Raw genomic sequence first — 21,125 nt, forward strand, 5'->3', positions numbered from 1 at the left:
GTAATTCATCAGTCATGGAAACATTGACCGTAGGTTTTGGACAGGGAAAGTATTAAATGCTTAGCTTAAAAAGTAAAAGCAAAATCCCATACCCCACCAAAGAAGGACATCTGTTTCTAACTTCAGCTTTTTATTTTTTTATCTTTCATTTTTTTTGTTGGTAAATCTCCCAGACAACAGCAGTTCTGTAGAGAGTTTAAATATGAAGGAATGGCAGGACGGGCTAAGGGCACTTCTACCGAACATTAACATCAACTTTGGTGGACTGCCCAATGCTTCTTCCCCCTCCAACGCCAACCACAGTGTACCAACGTCCAACACTGCCACCACCGACAGCCTGAATTGGGACAGCCCTGGCAGCTGGATGGACCCCGCAATCATCACAGGTAACCGTTTCTCACTCCTTCAGCTCCACTGGCAAACCATCAAATGGGTATTTGGCACAAACTGATTTACATCTGGAAAAAAAAAAAAAAAAAAAGTCAGTATGCGGTGGTCTCTTCCAGCTTCCATCCACAAAACCTCAAGGGTCCAGGAATTTTTGTGGAACCTCTAGGTATAACAGAGCGTCACTTAGGCCTTTGCAATGCATGCCCAGGACCTTTGCAGGCAGTCAGGTGGATCAGCGCTTTCCTATAGGGTCAATCTGTAAGGTGTCCCTTCTGCTGGATGGCATGTCCGGTATGTGCGTCGCTGGTCCTGAGGCACTGAAGGCAATCACTGGACTTGGTTATTTAAAAAGGGACGTACTCCACTTGTTTATAAAGCTCTCTTTTATAAGGCTGTCTGGTTCTGTTTCCCTGTTAGAGAGGCTGAAGCATGATTCAAGTAGGCAGAATAAAAGGTGAAGCATGTAGTGTACTGGCAGCTTGGTGTGGTAAGGTCGTGTTGACAAGGATGCAGTTCTTGAGCAGAATGTTTGATAGAAAAATGTGTGTTTTATGAAGAAATACTCTGAGGGTGAACTGTCTCATATCTCAATTTAATGTTAAATGTTTTTGTGGGCAGGGTAACTATACATAATAATGTAAAATGTATTTTCTGTACAAACTAATCATGTTTTTTCATTGTTGCTTTTTGCTAGGTTAAATTGACTTCCTTCATGGTCAGTTTATTGCTTCTCCTCTGACTTGCCTGTATCCCTGTTTTTTTTCTTCTTTTCTTAGGTATCCCAGCCTCCACAGGAAACAGTTTAGACACTCTTCAAGATGACAATCCTCCACATTGGCTAAAATCTCTTCAGGCCCTCACAGAGGTGGACGGCCCCAGTGCAGCGCCATCACAGACGCACCACAGTAACCCCTTCGGCACACAGATCCCTCTGCACAGAGCCAGTTGGAATCCCTACTCTCCTCCTTCAAACCCCACCAGCTTCCATTCCCCACCTCCAGGCTTTCAGACAGCCTTCAGACCCCCCAGTAAAACCCCCACAGATCTACTACAGAGCTCAGCGCTGGATCGTCATTAGGAAAGGAAGAAAAAGAAAAAAAAGAAAATTAAGATCCAAAACGTTAGAAATGCAGGAAGTGTCCCACCCTGACTCCTCCCTATGCCCACCTACTGTTCCCTGTCATATCTTTCTTTCTGAAGAATCCAGTTCCTGATCAAACTTCCCCCCCCAAATGCAATGCCATCACAGGGTCATGACCATTCTTTTTGTTAAGTTTCTGCAGAAACAGTGTTTGAAATACACTGTTTGAAATTCTTTCTAACCATTCTAAGGAAAAAAAAAAAAGAGAGAAATCAAAATGCAGTCTCAATGCTTAAGGAGAATATTACTGTCTTACGTCTTTTGCACATGAGTATTTCTGCCTAGTGGAAAAGTGTCAATCTGCAGTAGGGGGAAAAGTGCAATGCAGAATCAAATGCAAGAGCATAAAAAAGGTATTTAATTTAAATGAAGTTACTGAACATGTGGGGCAAGCAGTGGCCCAGCATTTATTTTGCATTCAGTGTGGCACTACACAGGGAAATTGCTATGTTGGGGTTGGTTGTTTTTTTGGTTGGTTTTTTTTTTTTTTCTAGCAGGGGATTTTATTGCATCAGTCAGAGTTTGACATGAAGTGTGTTGAAAGACAAAACACTTATAGGTATGAGTAACTGGCATGTTGCTAGAGTGGTTTAAAGAGGGGAGAATAAGATTTTTCTTTAATTTTGGCTTTAGATTTCAAGTAAACTTTAATGTTTTAAAAGTATTCACAGATTTAATACCTAGCGTATACATAATATAATTATAAGCAGCTGAAACACGAGTGATATTTACTTCAGTCTTTCTGTCTCCTCTGTCAGTCTCTCTTTTTTTTTTTTTTAAAGATTCACCCGATTAGGGCACTCTGGGATAGCACTGCATTGGGGCCACATGATCACCATCAGGAGCAACCTCTGACCTCCTCTGCCTGCAGCTTTTACTTAACCCTGTAGTTTCTGGACGTTTGTGCAGTATTGAAAAGACAGGAAAAAAGAAACAGATAAATAAACATGGTTATAACCTGACGCTAAAACTAAAACCAAGGAAATGTACCTCTTTCTTCAGAATTAAAACTAAAATCTTAAATAAAACAGAAAACTTGATGATGACGTCGTGTTTGCTTTTTTGTTTTTTTAACCTTGAATTTTTCATTACTTCATCTGGTAAAAAGTGTATGCCATTGCAGGTTTAGGGTTTTCTTCTTATTCATCTAAACCAGAACTACTTTATTATTGGAAATACTGCTTTGTATGGTAACTTCTATATTGAAGGGTGGAAAAAGCATAACACTTTAAATCTTTTAAAGGGATTCTGTTGTCTTTACTCATGGCAATAGCTCAAGGCAGTCAATCTCTATCTGTTATTGGTGGTATCCTTTTAAATCTGAAGCATGAAAATCTTGTTTATATTTTCTGAATTAAATGGCATGGCACTTGGGGTAGATCACATGCAATAATATGCCTGAAGATATGGCAGAGAATTTGTTACGACTCCCTGTGTTCATCAGCAGCCTTACATAAAGGTGCAAAATACTGTCACTGCACAGCAGGGGTTGAAAAGCTTTTATTGGACACAAGGCTTCCAGTAAGCTTTTATACATACAAGCAGACATACTTAAAACTTGCAGCCTTATGGTTGGGCTGCTGACTGATGTAGCTTACGAGGGTGGCAAACAGCCTGCAATTCTAAAGATGCCTCTGCGGTGGGATTTCCCACTTGGTGGGAGCTGTATAGTTCAGGCTGGCAGCCTTCTGAAAATGTTGGCTGCTGCAAGGGGCAAAGAAGGGAATTTCCACTGATGAACTGTGAACCCTAAATGGGGATAGGGTGGGGTGAGGAACTGGCCTTTCAGGAAGTGGGCACAAATTCTGAGTCAGCCACTAGATTCAAAGTCTTGAATCTGCACAAAGTATTTCTAAATATCCTGTTACGCAAAGCAGCACTTGGTGACTTCATGATTTTGTTGTTCTCTCACTTGCATTGCCATTTTAGTGCTGTATTTATTACTCTGTATTATGGACCTGTATGTGCTCTTTCTGAACTGGAAGCATTGCTGTAGACGAGTCATGTGCCCTGGTTAGTTGGGGGAATGTGCACACCCTTTGATGCCATTGCTCTCCAAAAAGTAACTGCTGATGGTGGGAAGAGAAGTGCTGCAGGCTGGAATGGCCTCATCTATGGTGGTGCCTACTGGTGCCCCTGAACTGGGGTGCAGGCCAGCAGGAACTGTCCGCTGGAGATGCTGGTGGCGATATAAATTATTTCTGGATTTTTTTTGTCTTCTTCCATAGTTCCTAGGTGTTTTTCCACCTTTAACATTTTGTTATAGAAGGCTGCCCTTCCTGACCCTGAAAATTAGCAAGGCTCCCAGAGCAGCTCCAGCTGCTTTCTGTGTACCACAGAATTCCTGAAGCTGCTGTCTTCTTCAGTTTTTTACTTTTCCCTTTGTTGCAGTTTAGGAGGTGCTGTGGCAACCCTGTGCCCATGGTCTGCTGCCACTGGAAACCAGACTTTAGCTGCTTGGGGAGATGCTTAACTCCCTGCTGCCATACAGCAGCTTGTGTGGTTGGCCTACCAACAAACCCTTAGCCTTCAGGAAAAGGTTTGCAACTACAATGACTTCTCTTTATGATGCTGCTTTCCCAGGAAAGACTTCTTGGTGGGTAACATTGGCATTACAACAGTAAGGTGTGTCAGTGATCAGACTGATAAGTGTTGGGTGCAGCTTTTGTCACATTTACTCTATTTTTGTGTACTGCCTGATGTGGATTCTACATCCCCTCAGTTGGGAACCAGCCTAGTGTTGCATTCTGTTCAACTGTGTGGAGCTCACCTGTTTTTTCTCCTGAAGTTTTGGGTTTATTGGTGGGGGGGAGGAAGGTGGGTTTTCATTTTGTTGGGGGTGTGGTTTTGGGTGGTTTTTTTTGTTGTTGTTGTTTTTGGTTTTTTTTTTTTATTATTATTAATTGATGGAGTTTTCCTATGATGACAAATTCTGTACAGGAAGATTTATTGAAAAGAGAACATCAGTGTGATCGTCTTAGTTCGTGGTCTGTTGTTTCTTATATTGTATGGATACTTGCAGCTCTTTTATGTGTTAAGCAAAGAACAGTAATTGACTGAAAAGCTGGTGACCTAGGACTGACAACACATTTGATAGATAAGGTAAAGGATGGGCTAGACTTCTCCAAAATGTGTGTGCATGCATGTTGAGGGAAGGAAGGGGAATGTTGGCCATGGATGTGTTGAAGAAGCTGTGTGGCATTTTTAATGAATTTACAATTCATGTGTAGTAATTTGGGAGTGAGCAGTGCTGGATTGATAGTAAGGGTTCCTGCCCTATGGCTCTTCCCCCCCCCCCCATCTTTTTAATATTGAATAAGACAATTACGTTTTTTTCTAAATAGAGCAAGGAATAAAATATCACCTTCTGGCTGAGGTGAAGAGCCATTGCATGAATTCTTTTTCCTTTAAAAGTTATCATTGCCTAGTTGGAAATCAAGTGTCAGCAGGTATGTGGCGTTGTAAATGCGGTGTCTTGACAGACGTGTTTTAGTCACACTTAAAATACAAAAATTAAAGGAGAAAGAAAATAGCTAAAAAGGGGAAAAAGTTAAAAAGTATTAAGGAGGGCCACTTGCAACTGGCAGGTGCTCAGCATGTACTGGATTACTGTGAAGTCCAGTTTTCCTCCTGTTGGGGAAGATTTTGACAGTGCCCTGGACTCCCTGTGCCTGGCACCAGGAGTCAGCAGGTACCAGGTTTTGACCCGGCCTGATGACTTGAGCAGCAGCTACTGGGAATGAGGGAAGGTCTGGTTCTCTGCTGAGCTGATCTCAGATGAATTCACCCCCTGGCACCCCCCTGCCTTCTGCAGCTCCTGAAACGCTGTCGCGGTGCTGCTGCTGGGGCAGGCACTTCAGTGGTGCTGGCCACAACTGACGGGGTCAAGCCGGACCTTCCTTATCCCCATTTGGGAATTTCCTGAACTCAACTTTTGTTTTTCATTTCCTCCATCACAGATACTGTTGTCCAGTAATTTTTTTTCCCTCTGAGATGCTCATATAATCACAAACATTGAAGATGTTGGATTTTAGAGAAAATGTGGGGTGGTTTTGGCTTTGTGTTTTTGTTTGTTCTGTTTTAGTTTGGAATTTTTTACAGTTTGGTAGAGTTGTCCTGCTGCTGTGGAGATTTCTGGCTTTTTTTTTCTTCTGGTGGGAGGGAAATGGTCATGCATCAGTTTCCATCCTTATGCTTGCAAGGGAGTTTAGAAAAATACACTTGCCTACGGGTGCTTATTGTTCATTCCTCACCTCAGAACGTGTGGAAGTTGCCTTAGTTGCAAAGGAGCTTGGCACTGGTGTTGGTCTCTAGCACACAGAAATCCAGTGCATGGCAGGTGTTGCATTGCCTGGGACTAATTCCCTCTTGGGAAAGCTGCTGTGCTGGGATAAAAATTCACAGAACTGAGGTGTGTCAAGAAACTGAGAGGTGGCAGGCAGAGTGCTTGAAGTGTTGGGGGACTGAGGTTGTCACTGGCCCAGCTTGAAGGGCTTGTAGGTGCTTGTGTGTTCTTGAGGAGGATGACCTCTCCTCCAGTCCAGCTGAAGTTTTCAGTGTGGCCAGAGCATGTACTGTAAAGCAGTGTTTGGCATGAATCTGTGCTTTGAGTGGTTGTTGCTTTACATCTCCAGTAGTGTGTGGCTGCATGGCCAGTTGTGGGTGTGCTTTCCACTTCACTGGTGTATGGTCATCTGTTCAAGCTGAATGCAGATGCAGGAACTGTAAGAGCTTATGCTCCTTCCTCTTTGCCCACATCTCAGCATCTTTTTCTTTCTTTGGTATGTTCAACTCATAGCCATGCCTAAAGATTCTTAGCTTTTTCATGTATTTGTAGTTTTGTAGATTTTTAAGATACAGTTGTATGGTTTCTAGTACTTTTCCTGCCCTCGTGTTTTAAAATAATAAGCTAAACCTTTTAACACATTCTTGAAATTCTGTTTAGTCTTATTCTTAAAAAGAGAATTTCTGACAAAGATGTCTTGTTTTCCATCAGAACTTGAGACATAACAAGAAATAGGGAAACCCCTGGACCAACTTCAAGAGGGTGACCGAAGGGTAGGTTACTGGGGCAGCTGATCTCCTATTGGATGTACCTGCTAGATATACTGAGTAATTGCACTTACGAAAATGAAGCTATAAATGATTTGGTGCATATATAACCATATCTGTGCACCTGGAAGCTTTCATTAAAGAATTGCTTTTTATCTTACCACTCTTAATATTGTTTGGAAAGTTTTTGTCTTTTGATTCTGGGCAGCAATAGAAAGGAGCTCTTGAGTTTTCTTGTCTTAATACTTGAGATCATAAAGCTTCTAAAGAGCAAAAAGGTGAAGTATTATCATAGCTTTGGGTTGCAGTGTAAGAAAAGGCATAGCTTCAGAATGCTGTGATCTACATGCAAGAGTACTGCTAATGGACGAGATGTTCATCTTCCCTACTTTCTGGGCTTTGCCTTTGCCCAAGGCATACTGCTGTTATGTTTCTGTGGCAAACTGAAGGCTTTTCAGATGGAAATATCCATACAAAGTTGTTGCCGTACAAGTTCAGGGAGCTGGAGTGACTTGAAGCATTCTGAATTGCTACATTGTGAAGGTCTGAGGTGAGTTGGGTGACCTGGCAGCTGCACATTTATTAGTGGCTTTGCTGATGAAAAGTACTGGTCTAGGGTGGTCTGATGCAGTGGCTTAAATGTGGAAGTCATTTGAACAGAGGTGGTATCACTGCAGAGGAAAACACTACAGAAAAGTTTTTTTAAATCTGAAATCTATGGGAGAGTGATCTGCCTGACATCTGATGATCAGGAGGTTCCATCTCCTGCAACGCAGATGAGTCTTCAAGTGGGATACAGGCATCACATAGTTACTGTTGTTGTCTCCTGTGAAATCTTGCTAGATTGCTATTTCTTTTTCGCAGTCCTGAGACTAAAAAAATTTACAAATAATGTGTGTTTGAAGTGCATAGAGAGAGAATGAAACTTGCTCAGATCTTTCCTCTTCCTACCAGCACTTAAAATGTTACTCTAGAAAGCTTGTACTTCCAGAAGGTGGCCATTCTTTTCAAGCTCACAATGAGTGTGTTTTTAGAGTTTCATGCCTTTAGCATTTGGATGTTACAGGTCCCAGCATTAATCTTGGCCAGCTCTCCAGAGAGCCTGAGACCTCTTCTGCCAGTGCTAAACAGTCGCAGGATGCTGGTACACCAACCTTCACTGGGGAATTTAAAGTTATGACCAGAACTTGTTTCTTTTGAGATAAGGATGCAGGCTGAGGTTTACAGTGTGGGGTCTGAAGCTTAAAATCCTATTTTAAAAAAGAACCAACTGGGAGTGCTTCGTTCAGACCCTGAGCAGAAAGCTGCTACTTGTGAGGTTTGCCTGGGACAGAATGGGTAATGAGCTGGCCTTGCAGCTATCTCCATCCCTCTTCAGATGGTTTCCTTCAGTTCCAAGGTCCAGCTCTCTGCAGGATATTGAATGTATATAATTTAAATTAAAAAAAAAAAAAAAAAAAGGTGATCTATGTGGTTCAGTGGATGCTGGCTCCAACAGGAACCTCTGCAAGAATGCATGGGATTAGATTATAGTCTAAGAGGTTTGCTTCTTCCAGTTTACAAATTATTTAAAGCTTCTATGTAGTTGCCTTCCTCCTCCCTCTTCATTTGGTAAATAAATGCTAACTGTACTTCTTGTTGCCTCACTGATAGTGCCTTCCTGAGTTGAAGCTGAGTGTGGCTCTTCACACTTTCACTGAGCTCTTTGCACTGGTCCAAGGAACTGAGGCAAAGACTAAAGGGTAGATAGGGAAACTTGTAGCAGAGCTCACCTTCCTGCCCTTAACCCGTATTTCTTCTCTTGGTTCTCATCTCATTTTGAGATGACTTTTGAGGAAGATCTGGCTGTGTGTTCTTCCTTGCTGGAGAAATGTGGCTAAGACAATGATTTGGGATCAAAGAGTTGTGTTAGGAAGCTGAGCTTTGCATATATGCATTTAAAAAAAAAAAAAAAAAAAAAAAGTCAGGAAAATGTTACTCCAAGGAAACTTTTCAATTTTGTCAAGTGAATAATTTTTTTAAATATCAATCGTATAAAATGCTTGTTTCAAGTTGACAATTTTCTCTGTGTGAAAAACTACTGTGTCAGGTTTTTTTATTGAAAATGCCAACTTTTTGTCATGACACTTCATGTGACAAATCAGCAACTTTCTGGACATGTTTGGCAAAAGATTTTTATATCTGGAATGTGCATAATTTCAGTTTATAGTGAAAGCAGGTGTCAATCTCTAATATTATGTAGCAAAAAAAAAAATATATATCACACTTTTCAGACTTTTGGCTTTAAAGCCTCACTCAGATCCAAGGAAGAACAAACTGAGTCCCAAGTGCATTTTTTAACAAAAATCTCTTTGGAGAGAGAGAAGATTATAGTGAGGTTTCTTTTGATTCATTAAAACTTAACAAGGGAGAGGAACAGAGAAAGAGATAGGAAGAGTCTCATTCCCATACTATTCAATTTTTCTTTTGAGCAGTTTACCTTGGAAACCTTGGAGGATTATTCCCCTCCCTGTGCATTAAACTTGGCTGGAAAAGGAGAGAGGAGAAGGTTAAGATGTGAGCTGAAGAGAAGCTCAGAGCAGGTCTTGTTTTCCCTGTCCTTTCTAAGGCATCAGTTGCCTTTAAGAGAATGAAAGATTTTTTTTTTCCTTCTTTCTTGTGCAGTTGCTGGTAAATGACCACTGTCAACATCATCATTGTCCAAGGATCTGTAAAAGTTTTACCACCTGCTTCCAGAATTCCCATAGCTTGGTCATGTGAAAAAAAAAATTACATAGGAGCTGAAATTAGAATAGATTCCTTTATTATTAGAAATAGAAAAAAAAGTGTCCCTAGCCCTCATTCCAGGGAAAAGTGGCAGCGGTATCAACATCTACTATCAAACCTTCTCTTATCACAAGGAAGTGCTACCTTGCATCTTTTTAAGGCTTCTTTCCATGAAATGTGATGCAAATGACAGAAATTAAGTCAGCAGACTAAAACTCCCAGCCTTTGTAGCAGGATTGAGTATTGCATGTTGGATGCTTGAGCCAACAGGGCACGCTGGAGTGCTCATTCTTATTCCCAGCGCCGTGCATGCAGCAGTTCTGGGGGCTGCCATCCCCTCCTCTGACACCGCAGCGCCTCCCGAGGTACCCGCAGCACCTCTGTGCAGCCCCGATGCCGCACTGCTCAACAAGCCCCGTGTGCCCGGAGTGCCTCAGGCATGCTGCGGACACATAGGTCAGTCCTGGGCTGCAAACAGGGCTGAGGTGTCCTGAAGCTGCCTGGCCAGGCTATGCATATGCTCCTGGAACACGCCCCTGGACTTCCACCCGGGAAATGTTGCACAGGAATATGTCATCATTGTGTTTTGAATGCACTTGATGGTGCTTAGGTTAGCTCTTTGAGTCTTGCTATGGGTCCTGATACATGTGATTTGAATTCGTATGTTGGAGAGAAAGGATGAAAAATCCCCAAGAGGTTTATTTTGGGTTGAGCTTTTTTTTTCTTTACTTTTTTTTTTTTTCTTCATTTGGAGGGGGGGGGGTTGTTGCTTTGTTTATTTGTTTTCAGATGTGCTAAGTTCTTTGTATTAAAGATAAGTTCATGTTTTCTCCTTGACTAGCTAGCTTTGCACTCTTGTCAATACATCTTCCGAGTCAAAGATTGTCCATATAGAAGTGGGAGGATATGGTAACTTCTGAATGCCAACAAAAACAACATTTAAGTCTCTATATTCAAGCGCAATTAATTGTAAATGCTTCCAGATATCTAATCTCCTTCTTTGTTCCTGGTAACTGTTTTCACTTTCAGCCTTTAAAAAAGCCCTAAACAGAAAATCAGACTCGTGCAAAACCTAGAAGTGTACACATAGACTTTAGGTTAAGCTGGAGCTGCTCAGACTTGACTTTGATCAATGATCAGTTAAGAAGTTTATAAGCCAGAAACTCCTGTTTGGACTGTGCACTGCTGGACAGGGGAGGGAAATAAAAAGATTATATAAAAAATTGTATTTCAGCATAAAGTGACAGGTTTTCTCCGTTTCAAAACCCAGGTGCTGTAATTGGCCCTTCTGAAATTCTTTCCTGAGCTCAAGGAGTTAATAGCGTTAAAAGGGAAAAAAAAAAAGGAAGTGGAATGGTAGTTGAAACTTTCAGAGCGGCTTTCCCAACTTGCAGAAGGCGCTGTGTTCGGGCGGGGCGGGGCGGCGGAGGGGCGGCAGGTGGCGGCGGAGGTGTGCCGGCGGCGGGGCGGCGCGGGGCAGGTGGCCGGGTCGGCTGCCCGGGGCGGGGCCGACCGGCGGCACCGGCGGGGGCAGCGCCCGGGCGGCGGAGCGCCATCTTTCCGGGGGCACCTTCTGCTGTTGGGCCGGGCTGCCGGGGAAGGCGAGCGGGACAGGCCATGGTAAGGAGGCTGCAGCCTACCCAGGTGATGCTGAGGCAGGGCAAAGGGGGGCCCCGGGCGTCCCTCCCCCTTGGAAAAGAGCGCGGGCAAGGGTTTCACTGCTGTTGGGGGCTAGGTGGGGAGCGTGTCGGAGCGTGAAGCAGGGCACTGGTTGCTCAGGGGACACGAGATTTTTCACAGCTGCCTGCTCCTGCCCCCGGGCAGTTTGGGAGCAGCTCTCGTCCCTGTGTGTGAGGAGCTTGGGAGGGCAGCGGCAAGGTGTGGTGCTGAACCGTACCTTTGGAAAGCCAGGTTATTGCAACCTGCGAATGCCCCTGGGAACACAGAGCTGGAGACGGCCGAGAGGTGGTAATCGCGCCGGTGGTAGTGTTTGAGTCTGCCAAAAGCATTCCTGCTCCTCTCGGGGATGGAGGGGTCACGCTTCCATCCTCTGACTTGCCTTCTCCGCTGCTGCCTGACAGGTGGTGAGAGAGAGATGCCCGTGCAGGTGCTTTCTTTGTGCTCTGTGGTCTGGCTTTTATTTGCTCACACCCCTGGAAAGATCTGGCATGTTTGTGTCCTAAGGCAATGCTGTCACCCAATGATTTTTACCCCCAGGACTGGTGCTGTTTCAGCCCTGCAGAAAAGGGATGCCCCACCTAGGGAAGAGCAGGCCTATGGGGCGAGGTGTGGTTGGTGCCTGTTGAAAGACTGAGATGCTCTCTCTTGCTCGCAGGGATTTTTTTTTTTCTCCTTGTCTTTGTGCACTTCTGATAATGAGTTAGGCTCTTGGTTTAGGTGTATTCCTAGGCTGCACGGTCCTTGTTACTGCAATCCTTTGCTCAGGATACAAAAGAGGCCTTGCTGGACTGTAGTGCATGCCAGGCAGTCCTGCTACAGAAATTATTCTCTGTGACTGTAGCCCTGCTACCTCTGCTTGTCCAGTCCTGCTTTCCACCATGACTTTTCTCCCAACTATTTCCAGAGAAGAGTGCTTCTCCTTTCCCCTCCCAGCCCTGGGCTGTGCGCAGACAGTTGTACTGAACTTAGCCTCAGGAAAGTGATATTCCTATTAGCCGTCCTCCATGTACTGTCTGTTCCCTTCTTCCTCTGATAATGGGGAGCTTTTTGTAGATCACCGAGCTAATGGAATCATAGAACAATTTAGGTCGGAAGTGACCTTTAAAGTCACCCCACTGCAATGGGCAGAGATACCTTCAACTAGATCAGGTTGCTCAGAGCTCCATCCAATCTGACCTTGAATATTTCAGGGATGGGGCATCTATAGCCTCTCTGGGCAACTCATTCCAGTGTCTCACCACCCTCATTATAAACCCACTTTCCTTATATTCAACCTTAGCCAATCCTCTTTCACTTTAAAATAATTGTCCCTTGTCCTATCATAACAGGCCCTGTTAAAAAGCTTGTACGCCTCTTTCTTGTAGGGTCCCATCAAGTACTACAAGGCTGCTATAAGATCTTCCTAGAGGCTTTGCTGCTGCCTGAATAAGCTTTTCTTATAGGAGTGTTTCAGCCCTCTGATTGTCTCTGTAACTTCCTCTGTGCCTTACCCAAACAGGTCCATGTCTTTCGTGCTTTAGGGACTCCAGAGCTGGATGCAGCACTGCAGGTGGGGTCTCACCAGAGCAGAGCAGAGGGGTAGAATCCCCTCCCTCACCCTGTTTTGGATACAGCCTAGGATACAATTGACTTTCTGTGCTGTGAGTGCCATTGCTGGGTCATGTCCAGCCCCTCATCCACCAGCACCCCCAAGTCCTTCTCAGTGGGGCTGTTCTTGAGCTGTTCATCCATCCCCCAGCCTGTCTTGATACCTGAGGTTGTTCCAGCCCAGGTTCAGGCACCTTGCACTTGGTCTTGTTAAACCTCAGGAGGTTTCCATGGTCTCACTACTTCAGCTTGTCCAGGTCCCTCTGTATGGCATCCCATTCCTCAGGCATGTAAGAGCAGCCCCCTCTGCAATCATCAGCATCCCCACTGATGGAAACCCCTTCCACAGTCAAGCATACCTTGGCTTTGGAGCAGTGGTTTAACTTTTTTATGCTTGATAGTTCCAGATGTGTGAGCAGGAGGGTTGTGAAAGGGCACAAGTGGGTCTCAAGTGTCCCGAGTGGGCACAACCCGCGTGTCTCAGCAGATGGCAGCAGCGACGCTCCTTCAGCTGCCGCCGCTGCTCCTCACTCCTGCCAGCCCCCGCCACCGCTCCCACACCACCTCCGTACTCACCCCCCGCGGCTCTTCCTCGCCCTGTCCCGCCAGCAGCACACGGCGAAGGAGACGGACAGTGCCAGGATGACGGCTCCGCTCAGCAGCGAGGCGGCCACCGCCAAGCGGGACCCGGTGCCCGCGGGCTGCGGGGCGGCTGCGGGCAAGGCACGGGCCGGTGAGCGGGGCGGGGAGAGGGACCCACCCTTACTCCCGGCCGCCGTCCCCCTTGCAGCTAAACCCCAAGGCGACGTTCCAGAGAGTATTTTTTAATAACCATTATAAAAGCTAATGGTGAACGTGGGTGATATGCCACGCCGGCTCAATACACCAGAAAGTTGATGGAAAAAACCCATATTAACACATCATTTTTTTTTTCAGATGATTAATATAAAATAATCACATGGGGCAGAAAATCTAAAGCATTTGATGTGTCTTGCATAAAGCATAAGGGTAGTAGAAATTAAGCCCTAAAAATAGAAGGGAAAAAGATTAAATTGGAAAAGGAGAAAAAAATTAAAATGTAATAAAGTTAAAAAGGGAAAAAAGTTTAAAAGGAAGAAAAGTGTAAAAGGAAAAAAACCTTGAAAAAATGTAAAAAAGAAAACATGTAAATCGGGAAAAGAAAACAGCTAAAAAGGAAAAAAAGTTAAAATTATAAAAAGAAAAAAAAAAAAGTTTAAAAGTATTAAGGAGAGCCACTTGCAACTGGCAGGTGTTCAGCATGACCGGGTTACTGTGAAGTCCAGTTTTCCTCCTGTTGGGGAAGATTTTGGCAGTGCCCTGGACTCCCTTGCCTGGCACCAGGAGTCAGCAGGTACCAGGTTTTGACCCGGCCTGATGACTTGAGCAGCAGCTACTGGGAATGAGGGAAGGTCTGGTTCTCTGCTGAGCTGATCTCAGGTGAATTCACCCCCTGTCACCCCCCTGCCTTCTGCAGCTTCTGAAACGCTGTCGCGGTGCTGCTGCTGGGGCAGGCCACAACCGACTGGGTCAAGCCGGACCTTCCTTGTCCCCGTTCGGGGTGGCCGGGTCCCCCCACCTCCCGCTGCCCTCGCTGCCGTGCTCAGAGGGAGGAAGCCCCGAGTGAGGGCCGGTGGCTGCACCGCCCCAGCCGAGGTAGCGCTGCCCCGGAGCCCCTGGGAGCGGGCGCCGGGCCGGGTCCCGCCGAGGGTCCTTACCCTGGCACTGCGGAGGGGGGTGGCTCCAGGATGAAGTGCTGTCCCGGCGGAGGCAGGCGAGCCTCTCGCTGCCCACCAGCCGGTATCCCTCCTGGCACCAGTACACGAGCACCGAGCCCAAGGAGACGCCCGAGCCTCTGTCCACGTAGTAGTGTCCGTAGCGTGGCGGGGGGAGAGCTGTGCATGGCACTGGGAGAGAAGGGCACATGTTAAACGCCCCCACCCAGTGATGCTGTCGAAAGGGCTGCCAGGCCCCTGTGTCACTCCTGCGGGACCTGCAAGCCTCTGGGATTTTCTCATTGGTGTTTTTTCACGTGTGTGTTTTTTTGCATAGTCCAAAGGAAATGCATTAGAAAGTCTAGCAGCTTTATCTGGAAAATAAGTTTTCCAGTTGCAGACTCTTCAGTGTGAGCAGCTGACGAACAGCAGAAATGTGACTGGAAAGGCGCAGGCTGGGGAAGAGTACATAGAGAGCAATTTTTAGGAGGGAAAGGAAGAGAATTTTTTTTAATAATACAATATTCTGGGAGAATTTTGTTGGTTGGAACTCAAAACAAAGAAATAGTTATTACTCTCTGCTAGAGAGAGAATTTTTTTTCTTCCCAGTCTTTAATTTTTTAAACTAGTTTGTAACTAGTTAAAATAGCTATAGTTAAATAGCTATTCAGAGCTATTTAATTGTCCTGCTTAGACCATCTCTTTTGCATTGCACTAATACCTAGGGAGAGCCAAAAATTAGGTAGGCTCCAGAAAGAATGGTAGTCTGACTGTGCGTTTGCCAATCTCTCCACCTGGATATTCTACCACGAGGCCAAGAAAGTGTGGTAGCAGGTATCATGTGTATCAATATCCTAAATTAAAGGAAAATACTCTGATCAACTCTAATTTAACCAAGCTTAAAGCCTGCAGGCAGAAATGTGCTTTATTGAGCTTAGGGGTAACTTTTGTGGGGAATTCCAAGTAGAATAGTAAAGCTAATATGAGAGAAATGTCTGGTTCCCTCTGCTTTTACTGAGATGATGTAGGCTTCTAGTCCAGTGGGGCTTACAAGAAACATCAGACTGAGTAAGATCAGACTGTCTCTAATTTCAGCGGTGCTGTCAACAGGTAGTGCAGATGTCCGTATGAGTTAATTTCAGCAGTACCAGGGAGACTGCTGAGTGTCTGGGCTGGATCTCGTGTGATTACATTGTCCAGCACTGGTTGTTATGACCTTTGCCAATAGTCACCATGATTTGGAGTATGACATGGGCTCTCTGAGCTGCTGCCAGCCCCAGGTGGGTGGTCACCCCACAGCAGCCCTGAGGCTGTATCTCACTCATTGGGTAGTGGTGCATGCTTTGCCCTGTAAAGTGGATTAAAGAAGAATAATCACCCTCAGCAGCTGGAGATTATTTGTGCTTAAAAAAAAAAAAACAAAAAAAAAAAAACTCCATTCCTTCCCAAGGGTCAAAGCTCAGCCTCTAGGGATAGGAATGTGTTCAGTGCACCCATACCCTAAGCGGACAGCTGGTCCATCATGATATGCTTAGATACTAACATGGAGGAGGACTTTACTCTCAAAGGAAAACATTAACTGTCAAGTTTCCTCCCTGTGCCTCCTGCCTGCTTCTGCTGTGACACATCTCTCCCATATCACAGAAGCTGCTGTGGCCACCACACAAAGCCTTGTGGCCCCTACGCATGGCCTGGGAGTGCCGCTGTGTGCGACGAGGGAAGTGCCATCATGCCTTCATCACCGCGTCCCTGTGCCCTTCCCCCTGTGTACCTGCACCGAGGGGCCCCTGGCAGCCCGCAGAGGGACAGGCGGGAGAGCGCTCATTTAAGTACCTGAGATGTTGCTCTGCACATCGGTCCCGTTGGCAGCGTCTCTAGGCAGCCCCTTTCTGACGTGTCCTGCACCAGGTGAGGCGGCCCCGGGCCCATCAGCATCGCTCCAGGCAAAGCTCAGGCAGCTCCAGGGCAGCAGGCAAAGGAAGATGCATTTCCTGAACCTTTTTCCCGTCATGGTTTGGGGAAACACAGCACCATTGGGTGCCCAGCTGCCCCGAGTGCTGCAGTTTCCCTTTGCGTCTGAGCAGGAATCAGCTGGGCTCTTAGTGCATTAAGCCCTGAGCAGCAAAGCTAGCAGCCGCTCTTCCCCCGGGACTTGCCTCTCCTCCGTGTCGGCACAAGCTCTGTGTCCCTGCTCCTAGCGCTGCCCCGCGGAGAAGGAAAACAGCAGTGGGAAAGGGAGTGAGAAAAGAGCAAACCCATAGGATCCATTCTTTACAGCCCCTGCCTGCAAAGATTGGCTGTTAACATTTCTCCAGATGCTGGAGCTGCACATCAGGAACCCTCCTCCTTCTCCTCCTCCTCCACCTGCCGAAATCCATGCTCGAGCTCATTGCTGAGACTCTTATGCTGCAGACCCTCCTATGCTCATCTCTTCCTTCCTGCCAGAACCTAGCGCTGATTTTCTGTCAACGGCAGTGGAGTGAGATATGAGCCATGGGAATCAGAAGGGTTTCATAGCAGCAATTCCGCTGGCTTTGCCACTATGGGAACTGCAGAGAAATCTGTTTTTTTCCTTCTTCTTTTCTCTGCTTGGCATGTCTCTGCCTGTCATTTCAGGCTCTGATGTTTTATAGGTGGAGGGGCTGTAGTAGCAATCAACTCTTGCCTCCTGGAATGTATGTTGCTCTTACCTATCCCACTTGTCTGGTCACTTGTGTACACCCATGAAGAGAAAAGATGCTCCGTGTTTCCTGAGTGCTTGAGACCCAGATGTTTTGGAGCAGGCAATGTTTTTGTTCCAAGGCTTTCCCCAGCAGCCACTACAGCAGCTGTGTGACCAGCACGACTTTGAGGTGACTTTTGGAGCATCCCCTGCTGTGGCTCTGTTCTCCCCTCCTTGCACCCCCTGGAGCTCCCCTGGCTCTGTGGGTCTCCTCTGCCCCTCCTGCACTGCATCCTTGCCTCTCCTGGGACTTACTGCAGGTATAAGAGTTAGAGGCTGTTATTCACTAATAGGATTGGCACAAATACAGCTTTGCATGGAGATGGGTCAGTTTTTTTCATTTCTCTTTTTATATCTGTGGTCTTTAGTTGTAGCCAGTGTGCTGGGCTGCCTATGGCTGCCCCAGTGGGTTCAGAGAGGGGGAATGTTGCCTTGGATGTGTGAGCAGCTTCTATTTCTAAACCCCAGCAGTGGTCTTACCATCTTAGTGTGATGTACTGTAGTGCATAAAGGAGAAATAAAAATGTCAGACAGGCTCGAGCTCTTGTCACATCCCATCCCAACACAGGGATGTAGATGAGGGTGTCTGCATAGTGGAAGGGAGTTGTGGGGTCAGGCAGTGGCTGAACCTTGCTTGCCTTCCTCCCCAGCACTGGGACCTGCTCTTGCTCCCACTTGAAGTAGTTCAGCAGTACTCTGGCCCTCCTTGCACTTGCAGAGAATTTTCTTGTCACCTCCATGGAATTTTAGATGTGGGAATGCCTTAATCCTGCTCTGTTTGTCCATCCATCTCTCAGTCCTTTTTTTTTTTTTTCTTTTGGCTGGGCTGATACTTTTGAGCTTCTATCCAAGGGATTTACTTGATTTCCTAGGAAAACCTGTTTCAACATCCCATGACTCATAATGATCTTGCTCAGAAATTACTTTCATTTCTTCACTTTTCTGATTAATCCTTCTTAAGCAGTGACCTTTCCTTGGCTGCCCCTGGAGAGCAGACCAAGAAGGTGTGTTCCTCCCTGTCTCAGTGAATATTGCTGGTTTCTTGGGAGTTTTTGGGTTTTTGTCTCTTTTTTTTTTTATTTTCTCCATCCGACTTCAGGGATTTTGCTGTTTGCTCGCACAATAAAGGTAAAAGTGCTGAGGCAGGTTGGACTGTGTGACGGTGTAACGCTGACGGCAGGGGAGCCTGCCTTGGGGCATGCCCTGGGTGCAAGGGCATTTCTATCCCCTTGGGCTCTGGGAATACATCTGTCTGGACAGAACCGACCCTAAAGTGCTCCCTCTCTTGAGCCTGGAATCTGTGTACCTTCTCCTGCCGGGGCTGACGAGCTGGTCCCTCTGCCGCCGATGGCTGGCTGGTGGGAAGAGCCTGTTCCCCTGGCTGCTGCTGGATGCTCCATAGCTGCGCGCTGAGCGCACGCCGAAAGCAGCGCCCGCAGCCCGGGTCGGCAGCGCTCCGTCTTGGCGTGCGTGCCAGGGAATGAACAGGCTCAGCAAAGCCCCCGGGACACAATAACCGCGCTTGTGCTCAAAATGCTGTGTAGATGACACGGATTAACCCTTTGCTAATGCTCTTAAGAGCTAGCCTGCGGCTGAGGGAGATAAAGGGGCTTATTATTTACAAAATCAATATCCTGCTGGAGTGGGATTTCAATGCTGCTCCCAGTTCCTGCTTTCCAGAGGCAGACATCTGCACCGAGCTGGGAACCAGAGCAGGGCACCAGGCTGTTCCTGCAGGGAGTGACCCTGGGCTCAGGAGAGGAGCATGTCCATGCCCCAGGTCAGTCCTTTGCTTGTGAGGAAGGCTAAGAGGAAGGAGGAGCTAGTGGGGAAGCTGTCATGGCCACGAGGCTGCAGCTCTCCTAGCTCCACAGTATTGGCTGGGGTTGTCCACCTTTGTGGTATATTCCCTGTGTACGATCTCCTTCAAGGGCTGCTTTCCTATCACAGCAGCCTGCAAGGCAATGCTCAGCTGATGGTTTTCAAAGCTAGCTCAAGTGTCTCTTCTGTTTGCACTCAGATCTCCCTCTGGCTGGTGGGGATGCACTGAGGGGTAAAGTTTTCCTGAACAGGAGGCATTTCTCCCTACCTTCACTTGTGCCCCTTTGAACCTTTTTAATTTTCCCTCTGCAAAAGTGTCCCTCTCCCACACTCCCACTACTGAATTCTGAACTACAGAGAAATTGTGGATGACCAGAGAAATTGCTCTGTCCCAGGAAGTGTTCAAGGCCAAGTTGCATGGGGTTTGAAGCAACCTGATCTAGTGAAAGGTGTCCCTGTCCACGGCAGGGGGCTTGGAACTAAGTGACACTGAAGGTCCCTTCTAACTCAAATTACTCTATAATTCAATGAACACACATGTACTAATTTAAAGTCAGTGACTATGGGTAATCCTCTTTGCTTGCAGAAGGTTTTGCAGACAGGGCATAGAGGTGTTTTGTTACTAAATTAGTAATTGCAAGACTTGCTTAGTCCTCTTGCTAGTCCATCCTTCATGCAAACCAACTAGGGCTAGAGCTGTTGAAGAACAAACTGTTCTTCAGAAAGGTGATTGTAGTATTTGGTGTTTTGTTGGGTTTTTTTGCACAAAGTGTCCATGACATGCCTCATCTATACTGCACCGCTTTTATTTCATAGCCCTGAGTTCCCTTTAAACACACCTTTGTTCAACCCCAGTAGCTGGGGTTCAGTGCCACAGGTTTGTGAGACCACTGTGGATGAACCTGCTCTCTCAGCAAGGAACTTGGCACACCTCAGCAAATCTGCATCTCCCTGGGTTAGATGTGTACAGCCCTACATGGAGGAATGCCTCTCATTCAGCTTTAGACGTCTTCATCTGCCAGTCACTCTTGCTTGGTTCATAATTTGGGAAAGAATGTGGTGCTAATAACACCAAGGCTGTGGGTTAAATCTCTGTATGGGCCATTTACTTAAGAGTTGGACTCGATGATGCTTGTGGGTCCCTTCTAATTCAGAATACTCGGTGAATCTGTCCCACTTAGGACTCCAAATTTAAGGTGCACTGGATGTTTTGGAGGTACTCACTGAAGGCAAAGGGATCTCCTGTATCATTGCAGAATCATAAAGTTAGTTATGCCCCCCTCAGGAGCAAAAACTCATCTAACCTTTACTGTCATGAGTAGCTGGCCAGGTCACTTAACTGACAGCAAGAGATATACCAGACACACAAGGCTAAAGGAAGTTGGGATTTTTTTGTTTATTTCCAAAGGCAGGATATTCTAGGCTGGGGCATTTCACATAGACCCCATAAATTTCTACTTGATATACACATTGTTCTATTTCATAATCTTCATTTAGGTTGCAGATTATTAACCTTCTGTTGGCCAGAGGTTGGTATTGTTAAACTTTTCATTCCTAACAGGCTTAATGTTCAGGTTTTTTGCTATGTAGGATTTCCTTCTTGTTTTTTTGTCTTTTTTTTTTTAAATTTACAATCTCTTGATACTTTAAAAAGTGCAGTTTTGCTGTGCAGGATTTGCCAGGGGGAGAAAATGGTTTTCTGACCAGCTTTTTTTGAGGAAAAGGATTGTTGTTGTTATTATTATCATTTTGTTCTTCTCATCCTGTTCACTTAACACTTTTTTGTGGGGGCAGTTTCACATGCTACTCTAGGTGACACAGGTGTTGTTATGCACCCATACTTTTGGATGTTAAAAAAGTTTAAATTGTTTAAGAAGCCTTGGTTACTGAATGACTGGGTCTCATCTGAAAACAAGGTTATGGCAGAACTGAGGAGTCATTGAACAGATGCTGGGCTGAAATTAGCAGGTAGGAGACTTTTTTTATAAAAATAAAAATTTACTGAGAAGATAGACTAGCCCCAGAGGAATATTGTGCCATTCTGTTCTAGAACTAGATGATCATTAAGGTCCCTTCCAACCCAGCCCATTCTGAATCTATGATTCTGTGATCTTCCAGGTCTTTTCTAATGCAAACCATCCTGTGATTCAATGATTTTGATGTCTTAGAATTTATCTCTATTATTTATAATAGATGTAACCTCACTAATAGTGTTTAGGGTGATGTTGTCCTA

General features: G+C 45.8%; 3 protein-coding genes across 9 annotated transcripts in view; 2 read left to right on the top strand and 1 right to left on the bottom strand.

The window, feature by feature from the left end:
- CNOT4 (CCR4-NOT transcription complex subunit 4) overlaps positions 1–2,577 on the top strand; it is a 77,470-nt gene extending 74,893 nt beyond the window's left edge. For 3 of the 5 annotated variants that reach the window (XM_030262534.4, XM_030262551.4, XM_004175877.6), the window contains 2 exons: positions 174–386; positions 1,167–2,577. In XM_030262534.4, coding sequence (XP_030118394.3) covers positions 174–386; positions 1,167–1,468 — 515 coding nt within the window. In that variant the 3' untranslated portion in view covers positions 1,469–2,577. The remainder of the gene's footprint in view (positions 1–173; positions 387–1,166) is intronic. The other 2 variants (XM_030262567.4, XM_012569119.5) reach the window with 1 other exon arrangement.
- Positions 2,578–10,687: 8,110 nt separating this feature from the next.
- LOC100220534 (solute carrier family 23 member 1) overlaps positions 10,688–21,125 on the top strand; it is a 33,115-nt gene continuing 22,677 nt past the window's right edge. For 2 of the 3 annotated variants that reach the window (XM_072923288.1, XM_072923289.1), the window contains exon 1: positions 10,866–10,969. Coding sequence is in view for 1 of the 3 variants with exons in the window: in XM_030262587.4 (XP_030118447.4) it covers positions 10,703–10,969 (267 nt within the window). In the remaining 2 variants the exon portion in view is untranslated. Of the gene's footprint in view, positions 10,970–21,125 lie in introns of all 3 variants that reach the window. The other variant, XM_030262587.4, reaches the window with a different exon arrangement.
- Positions 11,070–16,686, bottom strand: LOC140682196 (uncharacterized). The gene is made up of 4 exons (XM_072923296.1): positions 16,183–16,686; positions 14,353–14,541; positions 13,193–13,328; positions 11,070–11,423 (listed from the first exon to the last, which is right to left on the bottom strand). Exons 1-4 carry the CDS (start codon positions 16,358–16,360, stop codon positions 11,144–11,146), a joined length of 783 nt encoding a protein of 260 aa, XP_072779397.1. The 5' UTR covers positions 16,361–16,686; the 3' UTR covers positions 11,070–11,143.

The sequence above is a fragment of the Taeniopygia guttata genome, chromosome 1A, assembly GCF_048771995.1.
Source record: "Taeniopygia guttata chromosome 1A, bTaeGut7.mat, whole genome shotgun sequence".
Lineage (NCBI taxonomy): Eukaryota > Metazoa > Chordata > Aves > Passeriformes > Estrildidae > Taeniopygia > Taeniopygia guttata.